At 39.6% G+C, this 19,890-nt stretch overlaps 1 protein-coding gene across 1 annotated transcript; it reads left to right on the top strand.

The window, feature by feature from the left end:
* Positions 1–506: 506 nt before the first annotated feature.
* Positions 507–19,396, top strand: COLEC11 (collectin subfamily member 11; the record flags this gene model as incomplete). Its single annotated transcript, XM_080342059.1, has 6 exons — positions 507–636; positions 6,613–6,684; positions 17,013–17,084; positions 17,789–17,842; positions 18,735–18,830; positions 19,005–19,396. 6 exons carry the CDS (start codon positions 507–509, stop codon positions 19,394–19,396), a joined length of 816 nt encoding a protein of 271 aa, XP_080198185.1.
* Between the last annotated feature and the right edge of the window lie 494 nt (positions 19,397–19,890).

Here is a 19,890-nt window from a genome sequence, read left to right as displayed (position 1 = left end):
GCTGTTGTATCGGACAATTTGTGGGCACAATTTCACTGCTCAGGTAGATGGGAAGTGAAATTTCAGGCCTTTGGGTTGGTCTCATCGTCTGCTGAATTGCCTCTAGAGCAGTGTGTGCTCTTTCTAAGTGGCAACTTAGTACTAACATTTTTCAATGCAAGCTTATGAAGTGGATTTTCTCCATTGACCTTTCTCTCCAATGAGAAATCATGAACACAGAATTGCCTATTATTAGCATTGCTTAATCTCCTTCCTCTTAATTAAATTTCTTCTGAGCTTTATCTTACCAAGCCTAACACCAAAACAAACTGCTGAACACACTGCTGCATGTTTCATGTGTGCCTGTGGAACATACAACCTGCTCGGAGGACCTGCGCACATCCTGCTCATGCTGTGTGGGTTATGGCATGCAAAAATGTATTCAGAAACTGTTGAAAGTCTTTGGAATTCTTATAACTGTTTATTCATTCTTTTGTCTAGGAGTCAGTGACCTGTAAGTGCTCATTATGAAGAGAGATCTGGTTTTCTTGGGGACTCTAATTAGCCTTGCCTTCCTGTCACTGCTAAGGTCTGGATATCCTCAACATATTGCAGAGGAGTCCTGCTCTGTTCAAATTCTTGTTCCAGGCCTCAAAGGTAATGTGGAAGTCTACTCCATCATTCAAATGCTAATCCTTTCTTTCTAACAGGCTCATTTGCACCCCTGACTGTTTCTAAGAGAGACAAAGAAGGTGCCTTGCAGTTGTCCTCTTATTTGTCCAATTTGTAGCTTCCTTAAAAATTGAATTTTAAGGTTTTTAAGATGAACTTAAGTCTGTTAAAATGAACACAGTTCAGAGGATGCATGCCAAGTTTCCCAGACTTGCTCCTGACCTGTGGTGCTTCTTACTCTGATCTGCTGCCTGGTTGCTTTCTCTGTGTTTATAGTCATGACTGGTAAATCAGGCCCTACTTTGTATCTGGGGAGGTTTTCATTTCCATTTTGTGTGGTAGTATTGGGAAATATTTTGTATTATCCAGTCTTATGCTTGTCTTCCCTTGATTTTTAAATGCTCAAGTGCCTTTTAGTAGAAACAAAAAATTAGTTAGATTTTTGGTATTTCTGTAGTTTCTGTTGATGAAAGCAACATTTTTACAAATATTCCCTCAAACTATTGCCCCAAAATGATGGCATAATAAATTACTGATCTTTTAGTATCAAAAAAAGTATTAAGGTACCTTAGATAGGAAATCAACAGCTGAGAATAATTAGCATTTTAAAACAACAGTATCTATTATAGTGTGAAATCCTTGGCCTGTTTAGCCAATAACAGTAATTCTTGTTATGAAAGCTATAGGATTTCTACTGGACTGTAACACCTATGAGCACAGGGAAATACCTGTTAACTAAGGACAGAAAATCTTATGAAAACCACCTGTTTATAATTAATGATTTTTTAAAAAAAGGCATTGTTTAAGAATTGCATAATTAACCTTCCAGTTTTTCTGGTAGTTACGCATTGTAGTATCACAAAACTCACCTAACTATTGATGCCACAAATATTATATAGCACAACACAGGACTTGACACGGTTCCCTGAGGACCATAGTATGGACTGCAGGGGCTGCCTGTGTTGCTTCATAGATTGGTGAGGGAAAGGCTCCATTCTGTCCTGCAGTTGTTCATAGGGTTAAATTGCAAGCACAGCCTGGTCACAGGTTTGGCAGTGGTGTAAACTGCCCTCTCCAGATGTTTCCCAGTTTGGATGTGGCTGCCCTGTGCTGGAAGCAAGAGAATTGGGCTGTAAGGGTGTGAGTCATGCTTGGCCAGTTGGCTTCAAGGCCAAAAACAGTGCTCCTGTTTTGTTTATTATTATTATAGGTGCAGCTTTAGATGCCTGAAGCAAAATAAAATCTATATTTTTTTAATTTAACTTCAGTAAGTGGCCTTTGAAGTCTTAATAATATTTACACCTTCTGCAGATGTTCTAGTTAGAAAGAACAACATTATATCCAGGTCTTCTGAGGTTTGACTAAGCCTTGAGTGAAGTTGCTTAATTTGTTTGATATGTTTGCTGTAAAATAGGCATAAGATAGCGCTGTTGATGTGACTCACAGAGAAGAACACAGTCAGGGTGTGTTGTCTAAAGTCACACAGAAGATCAAAGGGTCGGACCCCACTGCATTGGGGGCTGAAGCTTTGAAATGATTTTTAATTCCAGAGAAGCTGACAGGCCTAGATGAGTTTTGTAACTTCTTTGCTTTAGTTTCCTTATTTGTGTAACCAGTCAAAATTAGCATCCATGATTACCATGTTTATGAAAGGACTGTTGTTATATACAGCAGAAATTTTTTAAATGTATAAACAGTACAGGGTGCTGGCCCTTTGTCAGAAGGCAGTCCTGAGCCGGGAAACAACAGAGGCTTGAAAACCATCATGTGTTAATGATTTCACTCTGCTTCATGAGATGTGAGCCTTCCAAAAGTGAGAGAGATTGATGTACAAATTCAGTGAAGCACAAAATGGCCTGATACAGCCCCAGTTAATGTGAAATCCCTAAAAAGCTATCAGTGCTCCAGCAATGCTATCAGGGGGACTGGCTCAGAGGATTGGTAATGAGATACTACTGTCCTCCACTGGCACAACTCCAACCCATTTCGGTGTCCAAGGCTTCCTTTAAACTGAGCATTTATGTGGCTGCATGCCCAAACTTCGTCTCCCACGCAGTGGGATTTGCTCACTGCAGCTTTTAGATCTGCCCCATCTCCTCCTCTGTTGAGCTGCTGGCAACACCTCCCATGAAGGAGGAACACAACCCCTGCTCCACTGCTGGACATGAACCTGTTGGGATTTGGGAAGAACAGGTACAGAAAAGAAGTGGAAGAAATGGGGAAGACCATGGATATGTGAAAGGGAAAAAACAGGAGGAGAGGGTTAAGTCTAAGAGGTGGTTCAGAAAATTGAACTGAAATGGGGCGGTAAAGGAGAGACACTAAGGAAAAGTACCCAAACGTGGGAGGGTGTAATGGAGAAATAATTTTAGAAGAACAGGAAAAGCTCAAAGGAAAAAAGAAAATAAAGGCACAAAGAATGAGACCAAGTGGAGAGACTAGAAACTAGAAACAAAACAAAAAAAAAGAAGCAGAAAAAAAAAGGAATAAGAAGATGACACAAAGCCAATTAGGAATCCACAGAATAAAAGGGGAAATCGGAAGGGGGATGAGATAAGAATGGAGTTGGAACTGGGAGATGAACAAAGCCAGTAAAGACACCAAGAATAGAAAAAGGCACAAATGAGTTTAAGGTCAGAAGCTCAGGTCATAGAGACTGATTTTTTTTTTTTTTTTTTTAATAACATCAACAGTATAGAAGAGTAAGATGAAATGTAGAAGGGAAAAATACCATGGCTCTGAGAATCCAGACAGCAGACTGATCTTTGTTTTAGAAAACCAACAATATTAATAATAGGAAAAGTGTGTTATGTGTGAAGAAGGGGTGGAAGATGAAGCCTCACTGCATTGCTCACTCATATTCTTCCTAAAGTCCTATTCCTTTTGATAGGCCCATGAGACTGAAATTACTACTATTGCGGAAAAAGAAACAATATGGAACAATCCTTCAAAGCTTTAATTATTTGTCTGCCACCTTGTTTTCTCTCCCTTCTAGAATCTAAAGCAGGAATTGTCTTAAGAGTCTCAATAATATACAATACATTAAAAAGCTGATGCTACATAAATAAAATAAAACCATTTTTTTCATGCCCACATGATGCATCTACTCACACACAGAATATGAGTAATGAAAGAGAGTTATCACCAGCCAAGAAATGCTTAATAGCTCACATAGTTAATATTTTGTGTGCTATTTTCATTACAGTAGATGGTACAACTCAAGGTAGGCAGGATGCAAACATAATCCTATCCCGAAGAATTCAGAAAAGGAGGCCAGTTGACAGCAATGTTAAGATATGTAATTCTAATTATGAAAGATCTCTCTCAGAAACAATAGGATAAGGAACTTGCAGTAGTGTCAGGGTTGTGCCTGGTACCCGTGGTCCTGCTGAGCTCAGTTCAGTACACAGGTTACATTTCTTTTGGGGGTGTGGGCCATCACGACGCTGTGGAGTACTGCTGGGCACGAGGTAGGGACCACAATGCACTGAACCCAGTGTCCTGCTCCCAAGGAACTGGTTGTAATGTGCAGCACAGGGGCTGGAGATCAGAAGGAGGGTGCAGAGATGTCTTTCTCTAAGTTAATTTGTCATTTTTTCCTAATTCAGGAATCAAAAGCTAGAAGTTAATGTTAGTTGGTGATAAATTAAATGGATTAAAATTCCTTGACAGAAAACTGTTTTGTTGCCCATGACACCTGCACAGGCTTTGCTTCCTTAGCTTGCACAGTGCTAGGGTACATACAGCAAAAATAGAGAATTACAGCAAAGCTGAACTGGACTGCTGGTCACTCTTGGCCAAGGCCTTGCTGCTTAAAACAGCAAACCAAAAAATGCAGAGTAGTCCATAGCTGGGCCTGTAATGGAGTAATCTTCTCCCAGAGAAAGTTTTTTAAACACCCACACTAAGGAATGCAGTGTCATCTTATTACAGGAATAAATGCAGGCAAGTGTAATGGCCTGAAGCAAGAGTGATCTATTTTATTGATCCCTAATGCACAGCTTTCACTCTGAAGAACGTGTAAAGCAATAGGCTGTAATAGCCTGCTCTCAGCCTCTAGAGAGCACGGAAAAGTCACTGTCAGGATTTATCTTTTGGAAGCAAAGAACTCATAACCAGCCTTAAGGGGGAAAGGCAATCACACAAATCCTATTGGTTACCTGATAATAAAAAAGTGACGTTCCCAAATGTGCCAAATAATAGCCTGTTTCATACTAGCAATATTATTCACTGGGGATTATGTGAAGTTTGTCCTCATTAAGGTCAGAGAATGGCCTATTTTTGCATGTCTGAAATCAGGGAAGGTGATCTGGAACCTGCTGGCAACCTGAAGAAGGAAAATATAACAGATGGGGGACCAAGTTCAGCTCACAGCCACCTATGTCTGAAATAGAGAACTGGAGGCTGCTTATTTGAAACTTACCATGTTTTGGCGTGTTTTTACATGTTGTCTCTATGGTCCCTTTCTCAAGCACAGCTGCCAGCTCTGCCAGAGAGCAGAGCTTGAGGGGAACACAACTGTTGACTTTCGTGGTCTGGAGCTCCCTTCAGCTTCCCGGAGAGCAGCTAGTGCTTGCTTTCCACTGCAGAAACACAGCGCTGGCATGTCAGGTCTCTTGTGCTAGCTCTGGCTTTTAGATGTTTGCTTTTTATTTTCTGTGGAAGCCATAGAGCTTTCTTCTCCTTCATATAATTTTTTTTTTTTGGTAAAGGTGGCTATATAAATCATTCTTTAAACTTCAATTTGTTTAAGAGATTTTAATTTTATATCAATGGAAAACTACAACTGTAGTACAATATTAGGGAGTGAAACAAGGTAAGCATCCCTAAATTTCCATCTAAGGCACCAGGGAGGCAAATATTTACAGAAACTGATGTTTAAATATGCTGAATATAATAATAATGTGCATGATCCATGTACCTGGAAGTACAATGCACAGTGGTTTGTACCACAGAGATTAAAAGGCGCAGTATATAACTGAGAATATGGATTAGGAGATACTCTTTCATGTTTAAAAATGATCCTCTAAGTAAGGGATGTAGCAATGCCTTCCTATAGGCCTGATCCATCCTTACTCCATAAATGGTGTTTTTTGGTTTTTTCAGTTTGAGATTACAGTTAAGCCATTTTCACTTGGGCCTTAAGGATGTCCTTAGCACATACTCAGGGAATGTTTGGTGAACACAGAGCCAGAGGTTTATATGTCAAGTTGGACCCTAATTCTGAAGTTCCTACTTAAGTATCTCCTCGATACTTCTACTTAAGCTTCTATAGTACCTGAAACTTCTACTTAAGCTTCTCCCTGGTATCCAGTGATAGGACTTGCGGGAATGGTTCTATGCTGTGCCAGGGGAAGTTTAGACTGGAAATTAGGAGGCATTTCTTTACTGAGAGGATAGTCAAACACTGGAACAGGCTTCCTAGAGAGCTGGTTGAAGCCCCAAGCCTGTCAGTGTTGAAGAGGCATTTGGACAAAGCCCTTAACAATATGCTTTAACTTTTGGTCAGCCCTGAATTGGTCAGGCAGTTGGTCTAGGCGATTGTTCTAGGTCCTTTTCAACTGAAATAGTTCTATTCTATTCTATTCTATTCTATTCTATTCTATTCTATTCTATTCTATTCTATTCTATTCTATTCTATTCTATTCTATTCTGTGAATTGTGCTGTTGGACTTTCTGGACGTTGATGATATGAGCAACATCTATAAAACTAGGCCCATTGTATGAGACTTCAGTAATGTGTTGACTTTGGTTTTGTCAGTGTCTACGCAAATTGTGGGAAACTGTTCTGTGTGCATTAAGTAAAGCTGTTAAGTCAGACTCCATCTGCTTTTACTTATTCTCCCCTCTTCTTATAGCAGGTTTTTATTTTCAGTAGGGAGGCTGATACTCTTGTCACTGTCACCAGCAGAAAATAGTCCTGATTTAATAAGATTCTTCTGTTTCCTTTTGTATTGACAGGGGAGGCTGGAGAAAAGGGGGAGAAAGGTGCTCCAGGTCGTCCAGGCAGAGTTGGGCCTCCAGGAGAAAAAGGTAACTTTGTTGAAGAAGATGTTTTGAAGTCATTCCTGACCAAATGGTGCCTTTTCTTGTGAGGCAATGATGATGAGCATGCTCTTTCCTTTGCTGGGTGTCTAAATAATCTTTGGGCCCTTTTGTGTACTGTTATTTAACCCTGGTAGGCAGCTCAGCCCCACCCAGCTGCTTGCCCACCCTGCCCCAGTGGGAAGGGGGAGAGAATTGGAAGCGTAAAAGTGACAAAACTTGTGGGTTGAGACAAAGACAGTTTAGTAGGTAAAGCAAAAGCTGTGTGTGCAAGCTTCCGTTGGCAGGCAGATGTGCAGCTATTTCCAGGAAAGACGGGGTTCATCGTGTCTAATGGTGACTTGGGAAGACAAATGCCATCACTCTGAATGACCCCTTTCTTCCTTCTTGCCTCGGCTTTTATTGCTGAGCCCAGTGTCATATGGTATGGGACATCCCTTTGGTCAGCTGGGGTCAGCTGTCCCAGCTGTGTCACCTCCCAACTTCTTGTCCACCCCCAGCCTACTCGCTGGTGGGGTGGGGTGAGAAACAGAAAAGGTCTTAACTCTGTGTAAGCTCTGCTCAGCAGTAACTAAAACATCCCTGTATTGTCAATGCTGTTTTGGTCACAAATGCAAAACATAGCACTCTACCAGCTACTGTGAAGAAACTTTATTCTAGTCCAAACCAATAAAACCACATGCATTCATTTGTAGACTATTGCTTTCTGGTCAAAATGATTCATTTTGGGAAAAAAAAAATCTTGATTTTTTAGACAGGTCTCTGTGAAGAAAGACATCAAAATGTCTTCTTCATAATTTGCCTTTTGCAAATGAAAAAATATTAGATCAGAGGGAAAAATAATGAGGCTCAATTTCCCTGTTTTCTTATGTTTGTAGATGTGAACACTTACAATACCATAATTAAAACCCTTGAGGGAAAGCAGTAAGCCATAATAGGCAGAGATGGCCATGAGTGATTCCACATTTCTTGCATCACAGTTCAGTAATATTTATGGAAAGATGGTGGTAATGCTGTTTGCATTGTAGTTCAAAAATATTTGGAGCTCTTGAGAGGAACAGTTTTCAACAGTATTCAGTTATAGAGCTGAGAGAAACATTGCATTTGTGTCTTTCAGAAAATTCTGTCTTTTCACATCTGTTTTTTCTCCTGGAGCAAGGAGGAAATTTGACCTTCCTAAGTTTTCTGGGAGATGCACATTCTGAAAAAAAATCATATTAGGGGTAGTCAAAACCTTTAATTTCAGTATTGAAATTAAACATTTGACATTCAGAACGATGGAGTTAGTTTTTACTAAACTGAATTTACAAGATTCCTTTCAAAGCAGTCACAATGGTAATTTACATTTCCTTATGATGATGCATGATCCACTATGTAGTTCTTTTGGGCGATTATGGGCGCCTGATACCTGTAGTTTTCCCTGGGACCAAAATCCATAGCTGGAGCTCTTTCCCCTACACCACATAGAAAAACTGATAACTCCCATGAGGGGTATGTGTGTTCAGTCATTGTATTTCCCTTATGGAGATGTACCCTTCAAGGATGACTTTTGTAAAAAATACTGGAAACTAGACTTTCAGCTCTCACAAGGTAATGCAGCATGAAGAGAAGTACCACAGAATAATTTAGGTTAAAAGGTCATAAACAGCTCATCTAGTCCAATCTCCTGCTTAAAACAGGGCAGATTTCAAATTTAGATCAGGTTACTCAGGGGCTTGTCCCCCAGACTTTTGAAAATCTCCAAGGACTGAGATTCCACGTCCTTTTTCATAGGTCTGTTCCCCAGTGCCATTGTGGAAGAGTTTTTCCTCTGGGCCACCTGAATTTTTTCTTGTTGTATTCGTTGCCTCTTGTCCTTTTGCTATGTGTCTCTGAGAAGAGAAGGCCACATCTTCTCTACAAAGCACTTGTAGGTAGTGGAAGACTGCAGTTAGGCCCCTCCCTTACCTTTCTCTGCTCCAGGCTAAATAAAACTGTCTTCCTCAGCTGGGCTCCAGTTTGCTTCTGTTGTATGAGTACCCAAAAATCTCTGGGTCCTTCTCTGCAGAGGAGTTTTTTAGCCAGCCATTGGCCAGCCTTCATCAGTGCATTGCAGGTGAGGAATTAAGCATCTGGCTGAACTCATGATACTCCTGTCAACACATTCCTGCAGCTTGTCGAGCTCCTTCTGACTGGCAGCACTGCCCTCCAGCACATTAACCACTCCTGCCAGCACGGGGTTTCTTGCAGGCTCACAGATCATCCTTCTACTTCTTCCTCCCTGTCACTGGTAAGGACTGAGGAATCGCACTCATTGTCAGCTGGTGATTAGACTTTGGCAGCCTTGCATCAGCTAGCCTTCTCAGCACCCTTGAATGCCTTCTGGCTAGTGCCATGGACTCGTGTACATCCAGATGAAGCAGTCCCTAACTCAGTCATCCTCTACCATGAGTAGCATGCCTTCCCCAGATCTTTGCTACCAGACATGAAGAACTGGGAGTCCAGAGAGCAGACCTTGACAGTGGAGATTAAGGCAAAGAAAGCACTAAGTACCTTGGCCTCTCCTGTGTCCTTTGTCACTAGGCTGCGTTTCTCCTGAGCAGAGTGCCCATGTTATCCTTGGTCTCTTTCTTACCGCTGCCTTCCCTGTCTTGTCTTTCATGTTGTCCTTCCATAACTCCAGCTGAACTTTGACCTTCATCACTTCATCCCTGCACACCCAAGGAATACTTCTATGTTACCTTTTGGTAACCTGTCCTGGTAGCCACCTCCTGTGTGTTTCCTTTCTGTATTTGGTCTCAGTCAACAGTTCCCTGTTCAGCCAAACTGGCCTTCTGCCTTATCTGCTGATTTTCCTGCATGTTGCAATGGACAGTTCTTATGCTTTAAGCAAATTGTGCCTTAAGACTGAGAAGCTCTTTCAGGGCCGCTTTGCACTCCATAGCAGCCTCCAATAGGATCATGCCTACCAGTTCCTAGAACAAGCCAAAATCTAGAAGTTCAGGGCCTTTGTCCTGCTGCTTGCCTTTCTCACTTCCCTCAGGATCTTGAACCTGTCATTTCATGGAGGCAGTCATGGTCACTTTAGCTGAGGCTGCTGTTGACTGTCATATTCGCAACCAGAGGGAATATGAGGTCTAAGAGACTACCATCTCTAGCTGGAAACTCAGTTCCTGCATTAGATAATTGTCCCTGTTGCACTTTCTGCATTTATTGCTCCTCATGGTGCTGCTCTCCCAGAAGATACTGAAATAGCTAGTCTCCCACTTCTTGACAAGACAGTGATGTTCCTGATTTTGGCTGCCCCTCTAAATCTGACTTGCATGCTTTCAACAGACCAGTCACCTGTTATGAGGCAAAGCTCCATGCAGTCAAGGTGCCCACTGTGCAGAGCATAACCCTTGCCTTGTCTTCACTGCCTGTGCTTCTTAAAGAGCCAACATCCATCCACTGCAGCACTCCTGTTGTTCTGACTCTCCCACCATACCTGGACGATTGGTGTCATTAAATAGACTTCCAGTTCCTCTTGTTTGTTTCTCAGGCTTTGATCATTTTTGTACAAGTATTTGAGATGGGCACCTGGTCGTACTGCTTTCTCAGGGGAAGCCTGAGAGCATCTCCCATCGTGCAAGTTTCTCTAGCTTGGCATTTGGTCAAATCCATTCAAAATGTTTTGGCCCATCTGAGAAATGGATGTACACTTTTTCAGTCAGAACAATCCATGATGTAACATTTCATTAATATATTTCATGCTGTAAAATTGCATTTACTTGGAAAATCATTCTCATAAGGAATGCTTGATTAATAATAATTATAATTTTCCACTTTTCCATACCTCCAAAAGTCTGAAATTCTGAAGAGACTGAAAGAAGAAACACTGAAGTGAAAGCTCACCACAAGAAAACATACTTGAAGCAGACAAGAGATGAAAGAAAATTTAATACTAGCGCCTATTATATTGGTATTTTTCCAGGAAGTGCTTTCAAATTAAGTGTGGGCAAAATTTCTTACTGCTTCTGTAACAACATATTTTTTCCACTTTCCTTTGTGCATCCAGATTTGACTTGACGCAGGTATGTTCTTGGAATATTTGGTAAACAGCTTTATTTTAGAATAGTAATAAATTTCTACAGACAAGCTCCTGGTTAAAATAAATACTAATTAACATAGTTTAGTGAATAATGAAAGATGGATAAAATTGTTGTGTCACTTTGCATTTTCCCCATTCTAAGAGCACACGTGGATGATCACAGCAGCTCTGTTTCTGCGCAGTCGCCTAAACTGCAGTCACTGTGTTAACACGTGTTTGACCCTCTGTATTTCTATCAAAGCCTGTCTTATTGGGCTAATATTTGTCTCCTTCTCTTGATGGAAACTGCTACATTTCAGTGTATTTTTCTGCTTTTGAGTAAGTGATGCTTTACATGAGGGAAACTAATTCTTCTGCAACATTTGTGGAGTTTTCTACTTTTGCTGTTAATTTACATTGTCAGAATCAAAGTCATATTTTTTTTCTTTTTTCCCCCTTCCCCTTTCTTTGTTTCATTTGTCAGGCAAGAAAATGTGCTTAGTTTCTTTGAACTCCTTAGGCATATAACGATCAATGAATAAATAACATGCAAAAGAAATGCTTTTCTTATGGTATATTTGACCTGAAACGAACATCTCAAGATGTGAAAGTCCTGCAAATATTTTTATCATATCCTTTTATGCTTTCCTCATGATATTTTCAGATTTTGGTAGCTCAGAAGATGATAAATATTAGAACTTTCTGGTGCTTACTGGAAATGAATGTACTTCTGAGTGTTCTGATGTTTCAGGGTGAGATCAGACATCCTGATGTCTTTGGGCACTGATTAAGGTTAAATTCCACTTACTTTGCTCATTGCTTTTAATTAATTGTATAGGTCAATTATGATGCATAGCATATCAGCAGAATATAAAACTGCATTGGCCTTATATAAAGCACAGAGTGCTGGATCAAGTGAAATGGCTGATTCAGACAAAAATAGAGTATACTGCAGTGCAACTTTTGGGGTGTGAAGTTAATAGATGTAACTTTCCCCACTTGCCCTAGTTGCTGCACTGTGCACTCCCGTGTTGGGAGTGAACTCAATTATTTGACTGAGTCATGATCCTGTCTGTGAAGCTGAAATTTCCATGTGTACAAATTCCACAGAGGTATATCAGTAACAATACAATACTGTGAATATTCCCAAGGTAGCAAGTGTTCTGCTTACGATAATCAAAATAAGGAGAAGAGGGTGAATTTACTGTTGGAATGCATAATCAAAGGCAAGGCACATTAAAAGTGTTTTCTTCAAGATACTTTATGTTGCAAAGGGAGGATTTGAGCAACTTAATATATTAATAGTTGGAGATGTCCCTGCTTATTGCAGGGGGGGTTGGACTAGATGACCTTTAAAGGTCCCTTCCAACCCAAACCATTCTATGATCCCATGATTTTTCTTAGAGCCATAACCTTTTGAAAATATCTTATTTTAGTATTTTACTTTCAGCCTTTATGCATCTTAATTCATTTATACTGGTATGCGAAGCAGAGTCACATACTGTTCTTGGACATGGAACTCAGCAGTCTTTACCTTTGCAGTGTTAGCTCAGTCCCTAGCATAGTTTTGGCTTGTGCCAACTAACATTTTCCCAGACAATTCTTGGGCACATTTTGGGAGCTAACACAATGAACAGCTTGCGAGTGATTACCCTGATTTCAAGCGTAAGACAATTTAATATTGTGGAGTGTACCATTCTCGGCCACCTGGTTCCTACTGCCAGAGAACAGTCCCAGGCATCTAGTTTACTAGTACAGGCATAGCCTCTTAAGTATGAGAGAAGACTCATTAATGTAACTGGATGGAAGCCAGAGTGCTCAGTCATTTGTATAATCAAATTCTAAAGAGAGGTAATAATATCTTAATTTATATTTTAGTATTACTGATTGCTCATTAATATGTAATCAATCAATCCTTTAAATTTCTGAGTCAACTTTTGCATTAATTGATTGCTCGCTAAGGAGTGCTGCAGGCAGGATTCCATGTAAAAGTCCTGACATTGGCAGTTGTGGATTCACAAAGTGGTTATCTGGTTCAAAACTGTCTTTCAGTTCTACCTGAACTCAATAGGAGTTTGAGAAAATCCATGCTAAACTGAGTGGATGAAAAGATGGCAGATGGGCTTCAGTGTAAATAAATGTATTACCTAGGGACATCAGGGATACATAATTTACTCCATAATTAATGATGCCAAAAAACAGCAGTGTCACGTAAAGCTCAAGAACTGCTCCGAAACCACTATCAGCAGCCCCAGAGCAAACTGTCCATCATCAGGAAGGACAAAACAGGAAGCTCATTCTTGCAGCTGATTTTGCTCTCTGTAAAAGCCTGACATGCACCTGACGTGAGTGTGGTTCTGGCCTCTTGTCTCTCAAGAAGGACATGGGAGATTAGAGATGGGCACCACAAATGTGAAGAAGATGGAGGAGCTGCCTCATAAGGAGAAGCTGAAAGGGCTGAGACTCTTCACCTGTATGGAGTAGTCTGACATGGATATAATCAAAGTTATGGAATCATGAAAGCAGTGGGTGATGTGACCTGCTGCTCACCAGATCCCATCATACCTGAACTACTCACTGAAGCTGCTGAAGGGACTGATTCAGCAGGTCCATCTGCAATGGACCAGAGATGGTGGCTGGGTTGTGTGGTCTCCCTATGCTGCACCTCTTGCTGCCACGGTGGGAATCAGGATGTTGGGCTAGAGGGACGATGTTCTGAACAAGCTTGGTATTAAGTTGTTAGTGTAATTCTGGTAAGACACATGTTTCATAATAGCAATTATTTGTGTTTGTGTGCATCTGAATATAAACTCTGCCACTCAGGAATGGGCCATACTATTTCTTTTGTTTTGAATGTACTTTAAAATCCTTTACACTTTTCTGCTGCCTTCCTAGATTGGATTTTTTCTTACTATCTTTAGTTTCCTTTGTGAATCTTCTGTCCTCTTTGATTCCTACTCAGTATGGATTGATAATAGTTTCCCCCCCCCCCTTTTTTTTTATTTTTTCCTGTTTCTTATGCAAAGCTTTTACAGTTGTACTTTGTCATTAAAATACCTGTCTAACATGAGTGGAATGGATCATTGCTTTGTCTCAGTCTCCTCCACTGCCTAAGAAGGTAGCCTAGGTAAATAGCTTAGGCTGAAAGTCTAACTACCAGGTGGCTAATGCTGGGTGAAATTAATTTGTCCCAGCTACATAAAATGTCACCTGGGATTATCCCTTGTTTGTTCATATAAAATGTAACTGTGTTGTAGCCACTGTTCCCTAGCCAACCACCAAACTTCAGTAGTGTGTATAATTAAGATTATTTAGTAAAAACCAGTCTGTTGGCATATTCAGAATTTTCTGATTTCCATTTGCCAATAGTCCTACAAAGGTAAGTATCCTGAATGTAGATTACCACCGTACCATAACATAATTATACCATTTAAAAATACTGTTTATTCTCATTTAAATCAGGCTAAATATTTGCATTGGGCATACTGGCTTCTGTAAGACTAAGCAGGTACAGTGGGGGAAAGACAGTGTAAGCTTGGTCTGTATCTTAACATTCTTTTTCTAAGCATCTTCTGTTGACTGCTGTCAAAGATGGCACTGGATTCAAGAAGCCTTTGATCTGGTTTGGTATGCTTCTACAATAATTGTTGGATAGGTGTCTGTGATGTCCGCTATATCAAATCATGAAGAATATCTATCTGATTTGTCTTCAAACCCTTAAGTTTGGCTAGTAAACTAATGTTCTCTTCTTCTATTTGACACAATTCAATTTGTCTGTGACGTGGTGAATTTCTATTTCTACTGAATTTCTTTTTGACACCTTTTTTTTTTTTTTAAGTGCTTTTACACCTTCTTGTCTTATCCAATTAATCCTCTCTGAACAGATTGCTGTATGAAGACCCCCCCATTTATAGTGTTGCACAGAGCCAAAGCCCTCATTTTTCACTGGTTGTGCAGCCCACCATTCATCACTGGTATTTCATTTCTTCTCTTGTTTGTGGGCCTGAAAAGATCACCAAGAAGATAATTTAGAGTTTCCTTCTCTTCGATTCCTTCCAAAATCCTTTAAGTCTTCTATAATTGGTTCTAGTGCATATCACCTTCATCTAAGAGATGACAGATGACTTGCTTTGTATTCTCCATTCAAACTTTCAGTTAGATTTCCTACTTTTAGTCTATGGAGACTTAATTTCCTTCACTGTCCTCATTTCTTTCCAGCTCTCACTTCCTGATTTCATTAAGACTCTTCAGACTGCATTTTTGGCAATCGTAGGGCCACTAGAAAGGACTTTACAAAAGGTAGTAAAACTTTTGAAACCCTCAAGGCAGGTGGGTCTCTTTTGAAACCTTGTGATTTATTCTGCAGAAGAAGCAGAATAAGCAAGCCCCTGGAGTAGAAGTCACAGTAAGATGAAACCAAATCCAAACAGTTCTTTTAATGAGTACAGGAGACTTAATGTATGTCTTCATTGTTTGAGATAACACACTTCTACTTCTGAGCAGATCATGTAGCTTTTACTGAGTAGTCGTTCATTTTCTGAGCAGTATTTGTGAGAAAGGAAAGTAATTTTATGTATTATATTTTTTTTAATGCATTATATCTATATGTTTATTTAATGTCCATAAGTCTGAGTGGACTACTTCTATTCTTTCAGTAGGAATATATAGCACAAGAGTAAAATATTTTTTTGTTTTTGGTAAAATTTCCTAATTGAGTCCATGTCCAGTAGTGACTGAATCTGATCCTTCTTGGAAACAAAGCAAAGTCATTGGTTGTAGGACTTGCCAGTAATTAATTAGACCAACAAGCCATACACATTTGGCTTCTCTCAATTCAGAGGAAATTATTTCTTCCTGACAAATGCCATCAAGTTACGGTTGCTTGAAACTTCATGGAGTAATATAGAGGATATCTCTTAGGCCAGTAGCTATCAGTTTATGTTCTGAAACTTGTCATTGATTACACTTTTAAGTTAAAGGTATTAATAAAATCTGTCATAAAATTATCCAGCTTTTAAAAATATGGAAATATTTTAAAAATAAAGGAAATATGTGACTGTCATCCAGTGGCAGTAACAACAGATAACAACAGATCTTCAGTTGCTGTAGATCCACAACTGGGCCTGAGTTGTGACAATTTTCACAGGTTCAGAAAAGCCATATGACATAATAAGTGTGTTTCATCTGTTTTATTTCTTGAGCTCCAGAGGAGCTCATATCAATGACAACAATACTTGGACTGTGGCACACATTTTATTAGTAACAGAGCTTCAGCTTGGTTTGTGAAGACAGTGATGACAAAGAAACTGCCTGTTCCAGTGCAAATTCTGTTTCCCCTGAAGCTATTCTAATATTCGCTTTATACCACATAGGAAAGTAGAACTAATAGAAAAGAGGTCAGTCAGGCAAAGTAAGAGAATCAAGCTCTGACATGAGATTTCTGAGTATGCCTCGTGGACAGACACAGGTGATGGTGGATAGTTCATGCAGGTTTGTTGACAATTTCAATTGACCTTAAGAGGTGGATAGTTGCCTTTTACTTGTAAAAACACAGCTGAGGAAAATTATTTTTTTAGCAGCTCCTTTGCTACAACTGCGCTTTGAAGTATTCTGTAAAACTGTCTTTAAATTTAGTAACACTCAACATTGCTGGTTTGAGTCAGACTTTGAACGTATGCATGTCTGTATATATGTATATATGTCTATGTAAGACTTCCATTAATTTTCATTTTTCATTAATATAATATTCAAATGCAAGAACAAAGAGTGAGGATGTGGCTGCTTCCACTCTGTTTATATTGTATAAATAAGCCATTAAGCCCAAATTTGGCCCTCAGTTACAGCACAGCTACAGTATTCGGTGAGACAGTCAGTTGTGCTTGAATCCTTCAGGCATTCTCAACTCCATGATAGTTTTAATCCACTGATCCATGTTTGAGTGGAATCCTCCCTCATTTTCAACATAATTCTGGCATGATCATCTGAGAAAAGTTTGCAAAAACTTTTCCAGTGGCTCTCACCCAAGATCCGTTTTCATTTATACCTGCCTGCCTTGCTAATGTCTATAGCTTTGCAAAGATTAAATCACTGTCTAAGTTGTTAAATGTAAGTTATTCACAAGGAGTGAACTGGACTTCTGGAGTTCAAATAATATTGGGGATACAGCATATTTTACTCATTGTAAAAACTGATTCTGCAAACATGCTGGAATCTGAATGAATCAGACTACATTGCTGTCTTATGTCTTTTGTGTTTCTGTTTTGTTTAGGAGAAATGGGGGACAAAGGACAGAAAGGCAGCGTGGGACGGCATGGAAAAATCGGTCCTATTGGTTCAAAAGGTATGCTTTGTTTCTCCATTTGTGTTTCAGATGAAACACCTGTGATCGTTTATATTTGAGAAAAGTTTAGTGGCTTGAAAAATGTTTTTAACAAGTGTCAGGTTTACCATAATAGGAACTTTCTCACACTGTAGTCAGCCACATGACTGAGATGTCTAGCCAGTTACCTTTTGTTCTGACAGCAGAATATTTAAAGCCTTAAAGGTGAGTGAAAATCCTGGTTTAAAGCTAAATAGGGAACTTTGTGCACCATGACACAAATGCAGATGGGAAGCTGCATTGTATTTTGGCAGACTTCTAAGAGCTAGACAACTTGAATTCTAGTCTTGCTTACTCTGTAGGCTTCGTATGTGATTTTGACTAAGTTACGTGGACCAATGTTTACTTAAGTATCTAGATTATGAGTCTAGATTTAGGCTCCAGTGTAACATATCCAGCCCTTTTCCCCCTAGAGTATCCGAACTTGTTGGTTCTGTGAAGTTCATTGATGTAAAAAAATGGATATTGGTACATATTCTTTGTGTTCAAGTTTCGTAGGTTTTGCTGGCCTTTTCCTGTGGAACGGCTAGGTCAGAAAAATCTTTATCTTTCCTTTGACTTATTTCTGCTTTCCACGTTTGAATGTTACTGGAGAAAAACAAGTGCTAAACGAGCTGTTGACTAAAAAAACTGCCTTAAATTTGTATTATTTTTCATGTTTTTAGGTGAAAAAGGAGATAATGGTGACATAGGACCACCAGGTCCCAATGGTGACCCAGGTAAACCATGACACATATTGCATATATGAAGGATTTTACAAGATGTATGCATCAGCACCAAAAATACATGTCTGTTTACATACTGGGGGAAATCATGAACAATTGAGTATTTGTATAGGCCCTGTAACATTTCACTGAAATATTTTCAAATTGCTTAAAATTATTGAAGCTGCCATAGTTGCTGGACTTGTGTATTTGTTGGAACAATGTCTCAGAGGTTTGATCACTCCGGGAGATTAGTGGGAACTGAAATACTGTAACTGATCCTCCTTTTGAGGTCGTAGATGTAATAATTATCCTTTTAGTATCTTCCTTCACATTACTTTTGTCAAACCAAAATCAATTAGGGGTTAATAGATAGTTTTCTATTGTCTTATTTTATTGGAAGAAGTACAGTGAATTCTATACTTTTGGAAGTGCAGAACTACATTTTGCAGGTAATTATGTGCATTACATGGTTGGAACATTGGCCTTTTGGATCTGCTGTGTTATGTTCTTTGTGAGGAACAAGTGAACAATGTGCCATGCAAATTTTTGCGGTGGAAAAAGTGCTCTTTGGAGAAGACTGAAGAGAATAATTTTAGTCAAAATGGGAAATTTTGACAAAGGTTTTTTAAAAAAAACCTGTATATTATTTTCAGGGAATATCTGTTGGTGTTTAGGTTAGCAATACTAATGCAGGACTGAAGTTTCATGGGAAGTGAACATGGTTCTGCATAGCCCAGACACCCATGAGAACCATGGTGTAGGGTAGTGAAGGCTAAAGTTTCTGACTGTTATTTGTGACACAGCCCTCTGCAGGGCTGCCAGGCTGGGTCTTTTCATAAAATTGTTTAGATAATTATTGAATTAGGTAGCTTTTTGATTTTGGTGTATTTGTATCATTTCACAGGCATCCCTTGTGAGTGCAGCCAGCTAAGGAAGGCTATTGGCGAAATGGATATCCAAGTGGCCCAGCTGACAACAGAATTAAAATTCATAAAAAATGGTAGGTTAATTTTATATAAATATTGTCCTTTCTCATTGCTACATTTTACCGGTGGAATTGCTCATAGAGAGCTTCACCATCCCACATTTGATTTGTGAAGCTATTTTGGGGTGTACAGTAAGTTGGTTTATAGAAATGCGAGTGCTCACTTTTCAGCACTGCCCTCCCCCGCAGCTGTTGCCGGCGTGCGTGAGACAGATAATAAGATATATCTGCTGGTGAAGGAAGAGAAAAGGTACAAGGAAGCCCAGCTCTACTGCCATGGAAGAGGAGGGACGCTGAGCATGCCCAAGGATGAGACTGCCAACAATCTGATTGCCTCGTACATCAACCAAGCCGGGCTCACCAGAGTTTTCATTGGGATTAACGACCTAGAGAAAGAGGGAAATTTTGTCTATTCTGACCGATCGCCCATGCAGACCTTCAACAAATGGCGCAGTGGGGAGCCCAATAATGCTTATGATGAGGAGGACTGTGTGGAGATGGTGGCATCTGGAGGGTGGAATGATGTTGCATGTCATATTACTATGTATTTTGTGTGCGAATTTGACAAAGAAAATGTCTAAGCTTGTCTGCTCTTTATTTTAAGAAAAGGTTTTAAGCTGATTGAACAAGTTACCCCATGTTTATAGAGTACAAGTGACATTTTGCAAGTATGCGACATTGGTATTGTACAGCTGTAAATACAATTTAGGTATTTCAAATATCAGTATTTACCCTTCAGAAGGGAAGAGCAGTGATAAGACATAGCTTGTTTTTTTTTCTGTAGGTAAACAGATGTATTTAGATAAAAATGTGGTTTGGGGCTAAGTTCTACCCTCGCAACAGTTAAGTAATTCAATTGCATGACTGTAAGGGAAGGCAGAGTTTGGCCTCTAGCTGTTAGAGTGATTATTTGTGAAGAAGTAGATTCCTGATATTCTATTATCTTAGTAACATTTGTAGTTATAAATGTTAATTGCTTGTAGCGCTACAGGGACAGCAACAAGGCAAATATTTTGTATACTCCAGTTAATAAGTACAAATATTATTGTAAGGTTTTTAGATGTGATGGTGTTAC

Source organism: Nesoenas mayeri, assembly GCF_963082525.1.
Source record: "Nesoenas mayeri genome assembly, chromosome: 3".
In the NCBI taxonomy this organism is placed as follows: Eukaryota; Metazoa; Chordata; class Aves; order Columbiformes; family Columbidae; genus Nesoenas; species Nesoenas mayeri.
This window is presented reverse-complemented; position numbering and strand designations above follow the sequence as displayed.